The sequence below is a fragment of the Pleurodeles waltl genome, chromosome 11 (assembly GCF_031143425.1).
Source record: "Pleurodeles waltl isolate 20211129_DDA chromosome 11, aPleWal1.hap1.20221129, whole genome shotgun sequence".
NCBI lineage: Eukaryota > Metazoa > Chordata > Amphibia > Caudata > Salamandridae > Pleurodeles > Pleurodeles waltl.
Window position 1 is genome coordinate 592,512,311 of NC_090450.1, and position 20,652 is coordinate 592,532,962.

General features: G+C 41.9%; 1 protein-coding gene across 1 annotated transcript in view; it reads right to left on the reverse strand.

Moving 5' to 3' along the window:
• Nucleotides 1–20,652, reverse strand: part of TET3 (tet methylcytosine dioxygenase 3) — a 299,530-nt gene that overhangs the window by 75,078 nt on the left and 203,800 nt on the right. Inside the window, exons 7-8 of the mRNA XM_069214102.1 lie at nt 3,795–3,945; nt 3,621–3,710 (exon numbers count right to left, since the gene is read on the reverse strand). Coding sequence (XP_069070203.1) covers nt 3,621–3,710; nt 3,795–3,945 — 241 coding nt within the window. The remainder of the gene's footprint in view (nt 1–3,620; nt 3,711–3,794; nt 3,946–20,652) is intronic.

Sequence of the window (20,652 nt, forward strand, 5' to 3'; positions counted from 1 at the left end):
GGATCAAGGCTTTTGTCAGCAACACGATGTTCAAGTTTGGGATAATGGCACGATATTTCAGAGTAGGGAGAGGTGGCGGTTGCAGTCCTTTACAGCTCTATGGACCTGAGAAGCAAATTAACTTCCAATGCTCTTTCTCAATTTCTTTTTACTATAATGACAGTTTCTTTATTTTAGGAGAGGTTAGAAGTAGTGTTCTTAGACCTGGTGGCAAGTGGAAGGTAAGGAGTCACTCTGAGTGGCTTTTGTGACTACAACTGTGATTCTGTCGCTGTTAATTGTATTTATATAGCGATTACTACCCTTGATGATGCGTCAAAGTTCTTTTTAGCAAGTAGCACGCTACTTTGGAACCCAAAATAATTAGTGGAGGATTAGTATAGGGAAATAGGAGTACAGTATTAGTTTGAGTTGATTTGAGCAGAATATATGTGAGTTTGTTAGTAGGTTTGAATAGAATAATGGAGGGACAAAGAATGGAAGAATCAAGACGTGTTAATTGGATATTTATAGTAATAGGAAGAGGCTTGGGATAAGTAAAGAAGAGGTGGAGGAGGGAAGAGTCTGTAGAAAAGGGTTAGGGGGCTCATAGTAGTAGAAGGGATTTGGATGAGTCAAAGATGAGATAGGTCAGGGAGACTTTAGTAGGGTTGTTTGGGAGATCATAGTAGTAAAGTGAGGTTTGAGGTGAGTCAGGAGAGGTAGAGGAGGGAAGAGCTTAGGCAGGATTATTTTGGAGATCATAGTAGTAGAATGAGTTTAGGATGAGTCAGAGAGTGGGGATGAGGAGTGATAGAGATATAGGTTGTTGGGGAGACAGAGTAAAGCTTATGAGAGAGTCATTATTTTTCCCCTCATGTACAGCAGGAATAAAGTAATAAATAGATATGTTGATACATAGTAAGGGAATATACAGGGAGTGCAGAATTATTAGGCAAATGAGTATTTTGACCACATCATCCTCTTTATGCATGTTGTCTTACTCCAAGCTGTATAGGCTCGAAAGCCTACTACCAATTAAGCATATTAGGTGATGTGCATCTCTGTAATGAGAAGGGGTGTGGTCTAATGACATCAACACCCTATATCAGGTGTGCATAATTATTAAGCAACTTCCTTTCCTTTGGCAAAATGGATCAAAAGAAGGACTTGACAGGCTCAGAAAAGTCAAAAATAGTGAGATATCTTGCAGAGGGATGCAGCACTCTTAAAATTGCAAAGCTTCTGAAGCGTGATCATCGAACAATCAAGCGTTTCATTCAAAATAGCCAACAGGGTCGCAAGAAGCGTGTGGAAAAACCAAGGCGCAAAATAACTGCCCATGAACTGAGAAAAGTCAAGCGTGCAGCTGCCACGATGCCACTTGCCACCAGTTTGGCCATATTTCAGAGCTGCAACATCACTGGAGTGCCCAAAAGCACAAGGTGTGCAATACTCAGAGACATGGCCAAGGTAAGAAAGGCTGAAAGACGACCACCACTGAACAAGACACACAAGCTGAAACGTCAAGACTGGGCCAAGAAATATCTCAAGACTGATTTTTCTAAGGTTTTATGGACTGATGAAATGAGAGTGAGTCTTGATGGGCCAGATGGATGGGCCCGTGGCTGGATTGGTAAAGGGCAGAGAGCTCCAGTCCGACTCAGACGCCAGCAAGGTGGAGGTGGAGTACTGGTTTGGGCTAGTATCATCAAAGATGAGCTTGTGGGGCCTTTTCGGGTTGAGGATGGAGTCAAGCTCAACTCCCAGTCCTACTGCCAGTTCCTGGAAGACACCTTCTTCAAGCAGTGGTACAGGAAGAAGTCTGCATCCTTCAAGAAAAACATGATTTTCATGCAGGACAATGCTCCATCACACGCGTCCAAGTACTCCACAGCGTGGCTGGCAAAAAAGGGTATAAAAGAAGGAAATCTAATGACATGGCCTCCTTGTTCACCTGATGAGAACCTGTGGTCCATCATCAAATGTGAGATTTACAAGGAGGGAAAACAGTACACCTCTCTGAACAGTGTCTGGGAGGCTGTGGTTGCTGCTGCACGCAATGTTGATGGTGAACAGATCAAAACACTGACAGAATCCATGGATGGCAGGCTTTTGAGTGTCCTTGCAAAGAAAGGTGGCTATATTGGTCACTGATTTGTTTTTGTTTTGTTTTTGAATGTCAGAAATGTATATTTGTGAATGTTGAGATGTTATATTGGTTTCACTGGTAATAATAAATAATTGAAATGGGTATATATTTTTTTTTGTTAAGTTGCCTAATAATTATGCACAGTAATAGTCACCTGCACACACAGATATCCCCCTAACATAGCTAAAACTAAAAACAAACTAAAAACTACTTCCAAAAATATTCAGCTTTGATATTAATGAGTTTTTTGGGTTCATTGAGAACATGGTTGTTGTTCAATAATAAAATTAATCCTCAAAAATACAACTTGCCTAATAATTCTGATTCTGATATCTATGTAAATGTAATGGCCATTTAAACAGAAAATGTGCCGTCTGTAAATCATATTGTGCTACCACACAAGCGCTCAAAAATGCACTACTAGCTCCGTAACGCACCCTTACCACTCTACTGCTGAATGGGAAATGGCATATTTGGTACACTTTTTTTTGTATACCGCTTGGATTTTTCGCAGTCCGCAAGATTTCAGGGATATAACTTTAATGGCAGCATACCCACTAAAAAAAATGTTCCAGCGCCACCGCCGAAAGCCAATACGAAATGGCAGTAGAAGTTTAATACGAAAACGGCCATCAGCACAGTCTAATTGCAAAACATAGTCGGATATTAAACAGGACGTGATGAGTGAAGGGGAAGGCAGGGTGATATGATGGTAGGACGCACTTGCCTAAAAAAATGCTAATACGCAGTTGTTCAGTTCTGCCGCTAGATGGTAGTGGCTGCTCAAACTTGTGAATTGAAGCACCCTAACAAAATGTGAAATGGTATTTAAATGAACGATCACATGCGGCCAGCAACACTAGAAACACGTTATTTTCCTCTGCAGCCATTCGTTTTCAGGAGCGATTCCAATTAACTAAAACTCAATGACCTAACATATTAAAACACAAGTAGCTTTTCCTCGTCTGTTATTCTGAACTATAACGATTCCCTCTCGTTTGGGGGCCACCGTACGAAACGCTGTCACAACTATCGGAGAGCCCCAAGAATGCACAGGGTTAGGGGGAAAAAAACTAACATTCCGCACAGAGCCTCTGATAAACTCAGCTTCTTCGGAGCGAGTGTGGTTGGTTGCTATTTTTACAGACAAAGTTACAATCAGCTCCAGGTGAATTGGAAGGGGGATACAATTATTTATGCATTTGCTGTTTGTCTTTAGATAATGAGCCATCATACTGTGTGCTTACGCCTGTGTTGACAACTTTTGATTTATTGTGCTTGATATTGTTTATATTTTATTCATTACAGGCATAAATCTTCGGAGTGCAGCAAAGAAAAACACGACAATGTGACAAAATTCAGTTCTGATGGGCTGGCGCGGACATGGTCAAACATGATTAAAATTAACGTGCTTGCCTTCCCCAGCTCTTAATAGCGCTATGAAGATAAAAAGTAATAGATTTAGCAAGATTAAACTGTAAACTGTTACCTGATTTTGATAGGCCTGGGGTGCCAGCTTCTTGTAAAGGGGAGCAACTTTAGTGGCCAAGTCCTGAAATTTGTTTCTAAGAGCTTCTTCCTGTATGAAAATGCAAGTGTGATTTACTTAAAGTAAAAACAAAAACAAAGGCAAATACTTAATAATTAACATCGAGTCACTAACCTCTTTATGATTTTCGCCAGCAAGCCTAAACTTTCTTGGGAACTTGCTTCGGGCATACTTGCAGCCGTTGAAGTACATGCTCCAGGAGCAGCCGAAGGAGAAGGAAGCACCACAGGTATTGGGGTCCATGCCTTGACATGCGCACGTGCGACTGGAAAAGACACAACGTGTTAAAAGTTAAGGTGATCTAAAAATTATCAAGTTACCAAGACCACTAGAAACTACTGTTGGACATTTTCTGTAACGTATGCACTGGAAAACCCACCGTAGGGCAGGAGCGACAAAAGTGAAAGGCATTTGTGGACCACGGCCTAAGAGTGCTCGATAGAGCTTAGCTCGATGCCCCCTTTAGTGCAAAAGCCGGCTTCACAGCAGGGTGCATGCCAGCCATGTTCGAGCAGGTCTCACTTGCTCCAAGCACATGCAGCAAAAACAATTCGCCCACGATATGATAATTGTTTCACTATTTTACTGACTAATAAAAATTCCAAATGACCGTGGTGTATCCAATCTTCTTGTCACCATCGCCCTCACCAACTAAGTGGGGTCTGCAGTAGCATCAAGTGGCCCAGTTTCTTTCAAAGACAAGAAAAAGCGAAGGCGCTGTGCTGTCACTGCACCACCAGATATGTTACAACATAGTCATAGGGGACAAAAAGCAAGGTGCAGCTCCTGGCCGCTTTATAGCTGCATGTAAATTCTGAATTGTGTAGATGCTACACTCGTGCCCTCTTCTATTTTACTTACCCTTTCAAAATCGGTTGCAATCAGATTGGAGACTGCTTCTGCTCTTGCAAGTAAGGCAAATTCTGCAGCATTACCTGCATGAAGCCAAAGTACAGAACTGGGCGGCAATCAATAAATCCATCTACCACGAGGAACTTAAGGGTTCAAATAACTCTTCACCAACAATACACCACGTTTCTAGTCTTGGGCTTCCATTTACAAACACGAATTTTGTAGAAGTTGTAGTCTCGGTTCTGTTCATTTGATTTAGACGGACTATGAACTGCTAATGATAATTAAAATTACAGTGGAAGACTAGAAAGTCGTTCCCAGATGTAAAAAGGCATCAGTTAACACTTCAGTGACCTGACAATGTCTGAATTTTTACTCTGCAGTGTATCAGGGGCTCAGCAAACTACTGGGATTTCCAATTTCTACAAATTCTATTTTACTGTAGGGCACATCCGTCTGTTGCTGTGGTAAAACCTCAAGTTGCTTTCAGTGGAAGCAGTCTAGGGTACAAACCAGTCACCCACCCCATCTACGTACCCAACTAACGCAATCCATAGATTCAAACCCACCCATCCCCTCATTCCCCACTGCCTCTGCAAATATTCACTCATTATTTTGTCCTTGCATGCAAGCAAGCACCCACCCATTCTCCCACTAAAGCTCAGTCCATCTGTCTCCTCCATCACTCACCTGCTGACTCGTTAAGCAAATCACTGGTCTTATTCATTCATGTACATGCAGAATCACAAATAGACTCCATTTTCCAAGCCACAAACTCCCTGATCAATATCGCAAGTCACTCAATTCTTCAGATGTGACATTTAGAACAGAACAGCAGACTTCAGGTAACCACAGAACTTGATACTATGTACTGGCGATGGTCACCAGAACGTCACACATTTCTATGGGAGGGAAATTTAAAACCCAGCACACCACATGCGCACCCAGAAAAATAAACAGAATACACTCTAAAGTGCCTTTACAGGTGCACACAATACTTCACGTCGCTTCCAGGGGCTTCAGACTTTACAACACATGCATTACCCCGCAGACATTACAACATGTTGACCTTTACAATGAACTGTAATAACAAAAACAGGGACTTACAACACATGCATGTCTTTACCCCACAATACTGTTAACTCTGATATATATATATATATATATATATATATATATATATATATATATATGGAAAATGTCACTTACCCAGTGTACATCTGTTCGTGGCATTAGTCGCTGCAGATTCACATGCTGTGCACATCCCGCCATCTGGTGTTGGGCTCGGAGTGTTACAAGTTGTTTTTCTTCGAAGAAGTCTTTTTCGAGTCAGGAGACCGAGGGACTCCTCCCATTTCGACTCCATTGCGCATGGGCGTCGACTCCATCTTAGATTGTTTTCCCGCAGAGGGTGAGGTAGGAGTTGTGTATGCTAGTAATAGTGCCCATGCAATGGAGTGAATACGTATGGACATAATGAAGTTTAAAGTAATATATTTACAAATTTGCAAATGTTCAAGATCAACTTCTAAACGGCTACAGGCTCCTGGGGAGGCGGGTGGGCGCATGTGAATCTGCAGCGACTAATGCCATGAACAGATGTACACTGGGTAAGTGACATTTTCCGTTCGATGGCATGTGTAGCTGCAGATACACATGCTGTGCATAGACTAGTAAGCAGTTATCTCCCCAAAAGCAGTGGTTCAGCCTGTAGGAGTTGAAGTTGTTTGAAACAATGTTCGTAGTACAGCTTGACCTACTGTGGCCTGTTGTGCAGTTAACACATCTACACGGTAGTGTTTGGTAAATGTATGAGGCGTAGACCATGTTGCTGCCTTACATATTTCGTTCATTGGAATATTTCCTAGAAAGGCCATGGTAGCACCTTTTTTTCTGGTTGAGTGTGCCTTTGGTGTAATAGGCAGCTCTCTCTTTGCTTTAAGATAGCAGGTTTGAATACACTTAACTATCCATCTAGCAATGCCTTGTTTAGAAATTGGATTCCCTCTATGAGGTTTTTGGAAAGCAATAAATAGTTGTTTTGTTTCTCGAATTAGTTTTGTTCTGTCAATGTAGTACATTAGCGCTCTTTTGATGTCTAATGTATGCAGTGCTCTTTCAGCTACAGAATCTGGCTGTGGGAAGAACACTGGTAATTCTACCGTTTGATTCAAGTGGAACGGTGAGATCACTTTTGGTAAAAATTTTGGATTTGTCCGTAGAACTACTTTATGCTTGTGTATTTGAATAAATGGTTCTTGTATGGTAAATGCTTGAATTTCACTCACTCTTCTTAGAGATGTGATGGCAATCAAAAATGCAACTTTCCATGTTAAGTATTGCATTTCACAAGAGTGCATGGGCTCAAAAGGTGGACCCATGAGTCGTGTTAAGACAATGTTGAGGTTCCATGAAGGAACTGGTGGTGTTCGTGGTGGTATAATTCTCTTTAGGCCTTCCATAAATGCTTTTATGACTGGTATCCTAAATAATGAAGTTGAGTGCGTAATTTGCAGGTAGGCTGAAATTGCGGTAAGATGTATCTTTATTGAAGAGAAAGCTAGCTTTGACTTTTGCAATTGTAGTAAGTATCCTACTATATCTTTGGCAGATGCGTGTAAGGGTTGAATTTGATTATTATGGCAGTAATAAACAAATCTTTTCCACTTATTTGCATAGCAGTGTCTAGTGGTAGGTTTCCTAGCTTGTCTTATGACCTCCATACATTCTTGTGTGAGGTCTAAGTGTCCGAATTCTAGGATTTCAGGAGCCAAATTGCTAGATTCAGCGAGGCTGGATTTGGATGTCTGATCTGTTGTTTGTGTTGTGTTGTGTTACCAGATCTGGTCTGTTTGGTAGTTAGACATGAGGTACTACTGAGAGGTCTAGTAGTGTTGTGTACCAAGGTTGTCTTGCCCATGTCGGTGCTATTAGTATGAGTTTGAGTTTGTTTGGACTCAATTTGTTTACTAGATATGGAAGGAGTGGGAGAGGGGGAAAAGCGTAAGCAAATATCCCTGACCAGCTCATCCATAACGCATTGCCCTGAGACTGATCTTGTGGGTACCTGGATGCGAAGTTTTGGCATTTTGAGTTTTCCTTTGTTGCAAATAGATCTATTTGTGGTGTTCCCCACATTTGGAAGTAAGTGTTTAGTATTTGTGGGTGAATCTCCCATTCGTGGATCTGTTGGTGATCCCGAGAGAGATTGTCTGCTAACTGGTTCTGAATTCCTGGAATAAATTGTGCTATTAGGCAAATGTGGTTGTGAATCGCCCAATGCCATATTTTCTGTGTTAGGAGACACAACTGTGTCGAGTGTGTGCCTCCCTGTTTGTTTAGGTAATACACTGTTGTCATGTTGTCTGTTTTGACAAGAATGTGTTTGTGGCTTATTATGGGTTGAAATGCTTTGAGCGCTAGAAATGCCGCTAACAGTTCTAAGTGATTTATGTGAAACTGTTTTTGCTGTATGTCCCATTGTCCTTGGATGCTGTGTTGATTGAGGTGTGCTCCCCACCCTATCATGGAAGCATCTGTTGTTATTACGTATTGTGGCACTGGGTCTTGGAAAGGCCGCCCTTGGTTTCAATTTATACTGTTCCACCATTGAAGCGAGATGTATGTTTGGCGGTCTATCAACACCAGATCTAGAAGCTGACCCTGTGCTTGTGACCATTGTGATGCTAGGCACTGTTGTAAGGGCCGCATGTGCAACCTTGCGTTTGGGACAATGGCTATGCATGAAGACATCATGCCTAGTAGTTTCATCACCAGTTTGACTTGTATCTTTTGTTTTGGATACATGGTCTGTATTACATTGTGAAATGTGTGAACTCTTTGTGGACTTGGAGTGGCAATCTCTTTTGCTGTGTTGATTGTGGCTCCTAAGTATTGCTGTGTTTGGCACGGCAGAAGGTGTGACTTTGTGTAGTTGATTGAGAAACCTAGTTTGTGGAGGATTTCTATGACATATTTTGTGTGTTGTGAACACCGTCTTAGCGTGTTGGTTTTGATTAACCAATCGTCTAGGTACGGGAACACATGTATTTGCTGCCTTCTGATATGTGCAGCTACTACTGCTAGGCATTTTGTAAAAACTCTTGGTGCAGTTGTTATTCCGAATGGCAACACTTTGAATTGGTAATGTATCCCTTGGAATACAAACCTTAGGTACTTTCTGTGTGAAGGATGTATTGGTATATGGAAATATGCATCCTTTAGGTCTAGTGTTGTCATGTAGTCTTGTTGTTTGAGCAGTGGGATTACGTCTTGTAATGTAACCATGTGAAAGTGATCTGATTTGATGTAGGTATTTAATGTTCTGAGATCTAGTATAGGTCTCAGACTCTTGTCTTTTTTGGGTATCAGACAGTACAGGGAGTAAACTCCTGTCTTTATTTGTTGTTTTGGTACTAACTCTATTGCTTCTTTCTGTAGCAATGCCTGAACTTCTAGTCCTAGAAGATCTATATGTTGTTTTGACATATTGTGTGTTTTCGGTGGGATGTTTGGAGGGAATTTGAGAAATTCTATGCAATAACCATACTGGATAATTGCTAAGACCCAAGTGTCTGTTGTTATTTCCTCCCAATGTTTGTAAAACTTGGTTAGTCTCCCCCCCACAGGTGTTATGTGTTGGGGATTTGTGACCTTGAAGTCACTGCTTGTTTGGAGGAGTTTTGGGACTTTGGAACTTTCCTCTATTCCTTTGAAATTGTCCCCCTCTATATTGTCCCCGAAAACCTCCCCGCTGATACTGGCTCTGGTAAGTGGGCTTTGTTTGTGAGGTTGTGGCTTATGTGGTTTGCCCTCGAAACCCCCCTCGAAATTGTGTCTTTCGAAATGTGCCTCTGCTCTGTGGGGAGTAGAGTGCACCCATGGCTTTGGCCGTGTCAGTGTCTTTCTTAAGTTTTTCGATCGCAGTGTCCACCTCCGGCCGAAACAACTGCTGTCCGTTGAATGGCATATTCAGCACAGCTTGCTGTATCTCTGGTTTAAATCCTGATGTACGCAGCCATGCATGTCTCCTTATTGTTACTGCTGTGTTGACAGTTCTAGCAGCTGTGTCTGCAGCATCCATTGCTGACCGTATCTGATTATTGGAGATACCCTGTCCTTCTTCTACTACTTGCTGCGCTCTTTTTTGGAACTCCTTGGGTAAATGTTCAATAAAGCATCTCATCCCAATGGGCCCTATCATATCTGGCTAGCAAAGCTTGCGAATTTGCAATACGCCACTGGTTTGCTGCCTGTGCCGCCACCCTTTTGCCTGCAGCATCGAATTTTCGACTTTCTTTATCTGGAGGTGGTGCATCTCCTGAAGTATGAGAGTTGGCTCTTTTGCGCGCTGCTCCCACTACAACAGAGTCTGGTGTTAGCTGTTGTGTAATGTACACTGGGTCTGTTGGTGGCGGTTTATATTTTTTATCTACTCTTGGAGTAATGGCTCTCCCTTTAACAGGCTCCTCAAACACTTGTTTGGAGTGTTTTAGCATTCCGGGTCGCATAGGAAGACTGATATTGGCTGTGTGTGGACGACAGTGTATTAAAAAGAAAGTCGTCTTCAATGGGCTCTGAATGAAGGCTGGCATTATGAAATGCTGCTGCTCTTGACACCACCTGTGCGTAGCCTGCACTATCCTCTGGTGACGATGGTTTAGCTGGATAGCATTCTGGACTATTATCTGACACTGGTGCGTCATAAAGGTCCCATGCGTCAGGGTCATCTTGACTCATTCCTGTATGAGTTGGGGATTGCATCATTGGTGGAGTGGCTACCGGTGATGGTTACGGAGAGTGATGTGGGGATGGTGGCGGTGTTACTTGTTTAGCCACCTTTGCGTGTGGCTGTTTGTCCAGGTCTTGGAAGGCAAGCTTGCGTTTCATTTTGACTGGAGGAAGAGTGCTGATCTTCCCTGTATCTTTTTGAATAAAGAGCCGTATTTGTGTGTGATCTGGCTCTATTGTCTCCAATTCCTGTCTAAATCTATGTGTCTTTATTTGTGTGGACAGTCCTTGTTCCTCAGTGTAGGGACTTGTTTTCGGTTCCGAGGCCGGATATTTCGGTACCGAAACCTTTTCGGCTGCTTTTTTCGGCTCCGACGAAACCTTCTTTACTTTCGGCGTCGTGCTCTCTCGGTGCCAACCCATTTCGGCGCCGCTGTCTCTGTGCCGAATCTTCTGAGCCACTATCTCGGGCCCGAGATTGCTGTGTGCCGGTATCTCGACCGGAGTCGGATGACTTCGACACCAGCTCGCCCTTTTTCGGTGCCGATGAACGGTCACCTATTTTTCGGGTTAAGCCATGGCCTGTTGGCGGTGGCGTCCCCTGGGCTTTAGCGCTTTTCTTGTGAGTTCTTGGTTTCGACGTCTTACTCACAGTTTTCGGCGTTTCCTCAGGATCGATCTCCTCAGAGTCCGAATCCTGGGTGGAGAATGTTTCTTCCTCCTCCTCGAAACGCTCTTGTCCTGTCGGCGCCGACACCATTTGCAGTCTTCTTGCTCTTCGGTCCCAGAGTGTCTTCCTGTACCGAAACGCTCGACAGGCCTCACAAGTATCCTCCTTGTGTTCTGGTGACAAACACAAGTTACAGACCAGATGTTGATCTGTATATGGATACTTGTTATGGCATTTTGGACAGAAGCGGAATGGGGTCCGTTCCATCAGCCTTGAAGAGACACGTGGCCGGGCCGACCAGGCCCCGACGGGGATGGAAAAAAACCCCGAAGGGCCACCGGAGCTCTTCTTAATTCGGTGTCGATCTGTTGTAACTAACCCGATACCGAACGCAAACAATACTGACGATTTTTCCGAGATTCTATCTAACTTTCCGACCCGAAACACGGAGCGAAAAGGAACATGTCCGAACCCGATGGCGGAAAAAAACAATCTAAGATGGAGTCGACGCCCATGCGCAATGGAGTCGAAATGGGAGGAGTCCCTCGCTCTCGTGACTCGAAAAAGACTTCTTCGAAGAAAAACAACTTGTAACACTCCGAGCCCAACACCAGATGGCGGGATGTGCACAGCATGTGTATCTGCAGCTACACATGCCATCGAACATATATATACATACACACATACACACACACACATACACACACTTACAAACATATACATATATATATTTTCAATGACACACAAAGGTTAAAGCTTAGTTATACTAGATTTCTGCACTGTGTTGGGACAAATAATGTCATTTGAGAAGTTATAAGTGTTGCTATAAATGCTATAATTTCACACATGCTATAACTGATGTACTATGCAAAGCTATAAACCGTGCATGGAGAAGGCAGGAGTTATAGTTAATGTAGTGTGGCGAAGGAGGTGACAAAACTGTTCAGAGGTGTGCAATATAGTAATCTGAAGGTGGCGCATACATTATAAATTGACATTTTAATTATAACTTTTTTTAAGTTTTAAAGTTTGTATATTTTAAGTTGGGTTTCTATAGAAAGAATACAAAAGGCATTTTTAACTATAAATTATCCCTAGCCTTTGTTTTTTTTCTTTGTATGTTACTGGATTTTATTTATTAATAAAAATGTGTTTAAAATCGAAGTGTGGAGTGTCATTGATTGGAGTGTCGTAAGGTGACGTGTAGTACAGTACAGAGAAGGAGAGTATTGCAGACTCTAGTGTCGCAGAGTAGACTATTGTAGAGTGGAATAGAGTGAGTCGATTACATTGATGTAGCGTTTAGTGGAGGAAAATGTTATACAGTGGAGTGGTGTGTCGCATTGTGAAGTGTAGCATCAGAGCGGAGCAGTGTTTTGTACAGTCTACTGGCGTGTCAAACAGTAGAGCCGAGTGTTGTACAGTGGAGTGTTGCCGACTGGAGTGCCATGAACTGAAGTGTGGTGGTGTGGGAGTGTCATCAAGTACTGTGCTGTAGAGTGGCAGAGTGTAGCAGAAAGAAGTTGTAGAGTGTAGTGGGACAGAGTGGAGCTCGGTGGAGTAGAGTGTTGTATAGTTCAGTGTTGTCAAGTTTAGTGCTGTGCAGTACAGCTGAGAGGAGAGTCTCGTACAGTGAAATGGTGTAAAATGGAGTATCATTATGTGTGAGAACATGGTGCATGGTAGAGTGGCAAGTTATAGTTAGTGTTGTCTGGTTAGCAAGCTGCAAAGTGTGTGTAACGAGGTCCCCTATTTATAATAATTTGAAGGTGGTGCATAAATTGTAAATGAAAGTTATAGTATACCTTTAGAATTTTTTTAAAGTTTGTATAGTTTAAACTTGGCTTGTATAGGGAAAATAGGTTTTCCTAACTACAAGCTTTAACCTTTGTTGTTTTTTCATTGACTTTCAATGTTTTACAATTTTTAATACAAATGTGTTTCAAATCGTAGAGTCCAGAGCCACAAGTGGAGAATTTTTAGGTGGATTGTCGTACAGTGGAGGAGAGTGCTGTAAAGTCTATTGTCACAGACTGGAGTATTGTATGCTGGAATCGAGTAAAGTGTACTAGCATATCGTACAGTGTAGTAAAGTGGCATGGTGTCTCATAAGAGGAGTCAAGTATCAGACTGAAACAGCGAGTTGTATAGTGGAATGGTGTGTCAAACAGTAAAGTAGGTTGTTGTAGATTGTTAGAGCGCAATAGTCTTTTAGAGTGGAAGAGGGTGAAGTAGAGTGTCAGCGTGGAGTATCCCCAAATGGAGTGTCAGAGTACACTGAAGGGGAGTGTTGTGGAGTGCCATGTCATATAGCGGAGTGGCGTATCATAGAGCGAAGTTGAGTGGCGTGTCCTCAAGTGTCATACAGTGTAGTACTGTGTCGCAGAATGGATGGGCTTAGAGTGGAGTACAGTGTCAGAGTGGCACAGAGTGTAGTAAAGAGGAGTTGCATACAGCGGAGTAGAGTGTTACACAGTGGAGGAGCGCAGAGCGGAGTACAGTGGCATGGAGCGGGATAACGCGTAGTATAAAAGAGGGGAGTACATTGGAGAGGGGTAGTGTAGAGTGGAGGAAAGTGTCAGAGTGAAGTGGCATGTTCTAGACTATAGTGACATGGAGTAGCATACAGTCGAGCAAAGTGTCAAGCTGGAGTACTGTGTTGTGCATTAGAGTGTAATGGAGTGCTATACAGTAATGGAAAGTAATGTAGACTGCATTTGAGTGGCACACAGTTGAGTTTTGTAGAGTGAAGTGGTGAGTGCTGTAAAGCGTGGTACAATGGATTGGAATACAATGTTATAGAGTACAATGGTATTGAGTGGCAGAGAGTGGAGTGGTTACAGTGGAGTAGTGGGGTACTGTGTCAGTAGAATGGAGTAAAATGGGGTGCAGTGGCACACAGAGTTGTGTACAGTGTTGTATAATGGACTAGAGTACTGTAGAGTGGAGTAAGAGTGTTGTACAGTGGCATATAGTAAGGTGGTGTACAGTGAAGAGATATAGACAGGAGTAAAGTGACAAAGCGGCATACTGTGTAATAGTGTGTTATGGAGTTGCACAGAGTACAGTAGTGTGTGAAACAGTGGAGCTGTGTAGAATCGTTTGTTCTATAGTAGCATAGAGTGAGGTAAAGATTCGAAGTAGATGTAGATGTGCAGTAGATTCGAAGTGGTGTAATGCATTGTGGAGTAATGTACAATAGAGTGTACTGGTATGTCATGGACTAGAGTGAACTGATGCAGTGTAGGTTGTAAACTGTTATAAATTAGAGTGGGGTCTCGTAGAGTGGAGTGCTGTGCCGTAAAGAAGAGTGTTGTACAGTGGATCAGAGTGTTGTACATTGGAGCACACAGGCAGAGAGTGGAGTATATAGTTGGAGAGTGGAGTGCACAGGGGAAGAGTGGAGTAGAGTATCATTAAGTGTGGTAGACTTTTATGGAGTGGAGTTATGTGGAGGGGCGTCATACAATGGAGCAGCATAGAGTGGAACTGCGTACACTGTAGTGGCGAAGAGTGGATTATCGTAAGGTGAAGTGGTATACAGTGGAATAGCATACAGTGGAATACTATTCAGTGGAGTGTAGAATATTGGAGTGGCTTAAAGTGGAGTAGGGTACAGTGGATTAGTAAAATGGGGCAGCCTACATTTGAGTAATGTAGCGCAGAGTTGAAGATACGGTTATAAATTGGAGAGGAGTCTCATACAGTAAAGTGGAGTGCTGTGTTGTGCAGTAATGGAAAATGTCAGAGTGGAGTAGAGTGTTCAACAATACAGTGTACAGGCAGAGAGTCAATTGCAAATATGGAAAGAGACAGAGTGGAATAGAGTTTTGTAGAGTGGAGTTAAATGGAGTGGAGGAGAGTGCATTGGAGCAGCGTAGAGTGGAATGGCATTAAAGTGGAATTGCGTAGAGTGGAGAAGCATAGACTGGTGTGGCATAGAGAGAAATATCATGTAGTGTAGTAGCATACAGTGAAGTGGTTAAACTGGAGTGGTGTATTGTGGGGTGGGGTAGAGGGTACAATGGAGTGGGGTATATTGGAATACCATGCAACAGAGGGGCAAAGACTGAAGTTGCGCACAGTGTAATATGGTAGAATAGAGTGGCGTAGAGTTGAAGAGTATAGAGTGGAGTACAGAGGAGTGGCATAGATTAGAATAGTGCAGAGACGTTCAAAGGAATAACGTAGAATTGAGTGGAGTGATGTACCCCGGAGAGGCCTAGAGTACAGTGGAGTGGCATACAGTGGGATAGCGTGGAATGGTGTATGGTAGAGTGGCGTAAACTGGAATGGGGTAGAGATTAATAGCGTACAGTGAGGGGGCGGCCAATGGAATAGTGTATCATGGAGTGGGGTAGAGTGGCATACAATGAAGTGGTGTAGACTGGAGTAGCATACGGTGCAACTGGGTAGAATGAAATAGCATATACGGGAGTAGCATATAGAGGAGTGGCATACACTGAATAGGCATAGACTGGAGCTGCATACAGTGTAATAGTGTAGAGGGGAGTGGCGTAGAGTGTAGTTGTGTACAGTGTAATAGTGTAAAGTGGGCTGGCAAAGAGCGGAGTGTTGTACAGTGGAGTGGCAAAGAGTGTGATAATGTACAGTGGAATAGCGCACAGTGGAGAGGTGCAGACTGAAGTGACGTACAGTGTCATGAGGTAGTGTGTAGGTCCAACTGAATAGCACAGAATGAAGTGGCGTTCAGTGGAGTGCCATAGCATACAGTGGAGTAGCATACAGTGGAATTGTAGAGTGGAGTGGCATACAGTGAAACAGCGTAGAGTGGAATTGCATATACTAGAGTGGCATACAGTGGGGTGGTGTACACTGAAGAGGTGTAGACTGGAGTTGCATACAGTTTAATAACTTAGAGTGCAGTTGTGTACAGTGTAACAGCATAGAGTGGAGTGGCTTAGAGCAGTATGTTGTACAGTGGAGTGGCTTAGAATGTAACAGCGTATAGTGAAGTAGCGTTCAGTGTAGTGGCGTAAGGTAGAATGTAACATCATACAGTGGAGTGACATACAGTTGAGTGACATACAGTTGAGTGACATACAGTTGAGTGACATACAGTTGAGTGACATACAGTGGAGTGGGGTCAAATCGAATAGCGCACAATGAGGTGTTGTAGATTGGAGTGCTATAAACTGGAGTGGTGTAAAAAAGCAGCGTGCAGTGGAGAGCTGTAGAGCAGAGTGGCATATGGTGGAATAGAGTGAAGTGGCATACAGAAGAACAGTGTAGAGTGGAATAGGTTATAGTGGAGTAGGGTCCAGTGGAGTGATGTAGACTGGAGTGGTGTACAGTGGTATTGCATACAGTGTAATAGAGCAGAGTGGATTGGCATTGAGTGGAGTCTCATACAGTGGAGAGGCATAGAGTTGTATAGCGTATAGTGGAGTGGCTATAGTGACGTGGCATAGAGATTTATGTGAAATTTAGCAGCAATGTAGATTATGATAAGCAAGGTAATGCAAAACAGCAAACTGGACTGCTTTGCAAATTGCCAGATTTACCATTCAACACAGGGTCAAGAATGGTGGCCTTTCGTTCCTTTGTAAGTCTGACTTAAGTACTGCATTTTCTTTGTGACACCGTGAGTGAAGCAAGGATGCCCCAATCTAATAATACAGCCAGGCCCTAGTTAAATTTTGGGCCATGGTATATCATGACAACTTTGCAGTATACCATGGCACATGGGCGATGACAAAGCAGTATAACATTAGTTAATGGGGGGTTTTAGAGGCTGAAAAGGCAGCTATATTGTTTACTACACTTTGGCTGTGTTCAATGTTATGGCCTTAGATATAGGTAAGTAGTAGGTCACCACCTATCACCACTATATGTAAGTGGTAATAGGTAGGGAAATGTATTTATATATTTTTAATAAGAAGTTTATAACTATGTAGCACATAGTTTCACAAAAAGTTTGTGAAATTAAGTGCAATTTCCGTGGTGACAGTAAGTTGAAATGCCTTAAAACTTACCTTACTTAACTGCAGGACCCAAAAAAGCATCATCTCCACACCATACTGTATGAACCTGCCACATTTCAGGTAAATACATTCAGCTGTTTTCACGCTATGTCAAATACAATAGTCTATGGAAAATGCATTGGTGGAAAAATGCATTTTGGGACCCCCCTTTTATCTTTGCCCTCCCTTAAGGATTCACCACTAAAATGTACATAACCTCAAAATGCAGAAAATTCTATAGGTCTGAAAAATTTTGAGGCGATTCATCAAACAGGTGGAAAGTTATTAAGGAGCTAATATAGAAGGAATTTATATCTTTGGGAATACTAACTATAACTACAGGGTGGCAATCAGATTTAATGTGATTTCTTATTATTTATTGTATGTAATATTTATTGACCTATTGATGTACATAATCATGCGACTATAAATCAGTCATAGTTGTTCATGTCGTAATTCTGAAACTTTACATATGCAGTCTAATTTATTTTTGGGGGTTCCTTGCTTCTTTTAGTAGTATTTTGCTACAGTATATCACTAAGTTTAAAGGACTTATAACTTAAAAACAGAGTTACTTCTGTGTCAGGACCCTTTTCCAAACGGGGTTTTATCTGAGCCGACCTCTCCTACTACAAGTCAAACAGATTATTCCAAGAATTGGAATATGTACCTCACCCACTTAATAGTGACATGCTTCATCATCTGCTGTCTATCCACACCCAGAGTTCAGAATAAAATTACTAACTGGACAATAGCAGGGATCAAGATCAAATCATTAAAAATACCTACTGGTAAACCCAAGAATATCTTCTTTATTACAGAGTTCCAAAGGTATGAGCAAAAACCATATTTCTGTTTCCTAAGGGTCTTTAGTGTTCCCAGGAAACCTTATTTCTAAGCCAATATGTTTCGGCCCTCTCTAAGAGCCCAGCCAGGTCTAGGGACCTTTGTCAGGGTCAATGATAACTTTCCCTGCTTCCGCCTGGGACGGACTAAACAGGTCAGATGGTGGTGCAGGACCCTTGACAAATGTGTTATTACAGGACTGCACCCCCGCCAGATGAGCATGATGCGTGAATAACACACACAGATAGGGTACTTCAGAAAGTGAAGCCAGCTTTGAACCAGTTGAGAACAATAGGCCTCACATGTATAAATGATAGTGTAATAAGCAGGGATAGTTATAATTCCTTAGTGGTCCAGAAGTACTCACTATACAGAGCATTTATTTGGAGGAAAGATTAAGCCATCTTTTGCACAGAGGAACAAGGCAACACTCTATTAAATTGTACAGGACCTCCTTAAATAAATGCTTGTTAGTGAAATGGAATATAAAGGGATTAAACAATGCAGATAAACTATGGATATACTTAAGCCACAGATAGAACCAAATTACCATGCTACAGGAAACACACTCACCACATTAGCAGCTAAAGGAACTAATATAGCACTGGAGGAGGTCATCTTTTCCACATCAGGTACTCTGCTTAAATTAGAGGCACACTCATATGGGTAAAACCTGACTTTTCCTTCACACCTCACGAGAAGCAAATTTACCCTGAAGGTCTTAGTTAAGGGAAATTTGGAAGGTACTATCTAGCACATATATGCCCTGACACAGATCAACCAAGCTTTCATGCACTTTTATCAGAGAAAATGACAAGGATAGTTTCGCTGCTGGGGATAGCTGATTTTACCTGTATTAGAGATACTAATTTTGATAGATCCTGACGTCACAGTAATCCTTCACAATGAAATGCCCGACAAACCAGTGCGGACTCACTGGATAGCTGGAACCTAACTGTCACCTGGAAAGCACATAGAAAATGCTCCTGTTCCCTTGGGCACTGCCTGTATTTCAGAAAAAAGAAGATGCTATCCCTAAAGAAATGGCATACTTAACTCAAAAGATTGGCCCCTCTATAAAATGGCATTCTGGAAGGGCAGAGGAAAAGAATGTATGAAAAAATATGCATTTCCATCGTGACATGATAATAATTACTTGCTTTGCCTTAATAATACTTTAGAAAGAACTCAGACAGTTCTCTAATACCTTCTAAGTGATATTTTCATGTATTTACTATTTTAAGTTTAGGCTTAAAAGGGGAAAATGGATTTCATCCCTTTTCCCAAGGTTTTTACTGGCATGGACATAACACTACAGGCCAGGCGGGTGAAATATTGGCCAGGTGGCTACTCAAGATCAAAACAGGCTAATGTGTTAGGCATGACCCACTCGTGTTAACCCTACTGAAAGAAACACCATTGCACATCACAGGACTCATACTCCAATACCCTATCTCTGCCTGGGGGCACAGTTCAGAAAGTTTAAGTAATGCTTCATCACACCAGACAGGTACATGAGCCCTTCCTTATAGATCTTCCTAATTTACAGAAATGTGCCTTCAAATGTCTTTGAGAAGCCATAAAAAAATGGACTGTTTCACGAAGTCAAATCAGTCATCATTAGCCGTTCGATTTCATAGACTGCTTAATCCTCCAACTATTTACTGCCAGTGTATTTTCCTCCACTAACAAGCTCTTAGAGGCACCCTGACGATAGTTTGAGCCCTATACAAAAAGAAACATTGTAGCATTGATTGTGCCAGTTATGGACTGTAAATATTACAGAAGACATTATAAAAGGCTACAGCAAAATATGACCAAACTAAAAAGTACAAATATAATGACCAAAGTTACTCAATAATGCATACAATAAAGCTTTACAACATCAATGTACAAATGTCTGAGTGAAACAGCAAAAAAGACCTTCAGGCAGTTTTTTTTACATATAGTTTTACTGCTATTTCAAGTGATACACACAGATCATAACTTTGCAAGAGCTTCAGGCAGTTCTTGAAATTACACTCACATTTTGTCAACGCTTTGACAAGGCTAAACAAAATAAAATGGGACAGAAAACGTGAACGTATTACCTACATCATTAAACCACAATACTGAACATGCAACTAAGTCTGGGCTATATAAGATCACCAGTGCAATCTAAGTGCCTTGTCAAAACGCACAAGAAAATGAATAGTGGGTAACAAGAACTAACACTACTGATATTAGGTATTAAGAGACTCTCAAATAACTATATGTACTTTAAGCACATCAATTACGAAACCAGAGGTGCCAACAATATATTACCGAAGCCCCACTACTTTGTTGTGGCAGAAGCAGTTCCACAAAAATCACTTATTATAACGTCAGTAACCAAATACTCAGCATGAATGCTAAATATATCATGAACCAAATAAGACAGTATAAATCATTAAATGCTACACTTGGTAAAATGTATATGAGGTCACCATTGACTGCCATTAGAAAGTACAGGTGGAACCTCCAGGTGTATGGAGCTATCATTTGCTTCAAGAATGATCTATGCTTCAAATATACAATCTGCTCTTAGGAAGATGTAACTGACAATTCTTATGAAGTTCTGTGATGTTCCTTGTGTGTATACAGATTAATTTCCCCTCAATATCCCGGCCCCATCCCATCTGTGAGAGCAATTTATACCATAAATGGACTTATGATTATATTTAGGGACTGAGTACTTCATGTCAAGATTCCTTCTAAAAATATAGCAATCTGCCTGACCCTATTTAATTTTTAGACAATCTTACAGTTCCTTGACAAAAAACATGACGTCTGTAGGCATACTTCCCATTTTCGATTCCCCTGCCCCTTGACAGGTTCTCGCCAATGGTTCATAAGGAAGAGGTGAACAAGA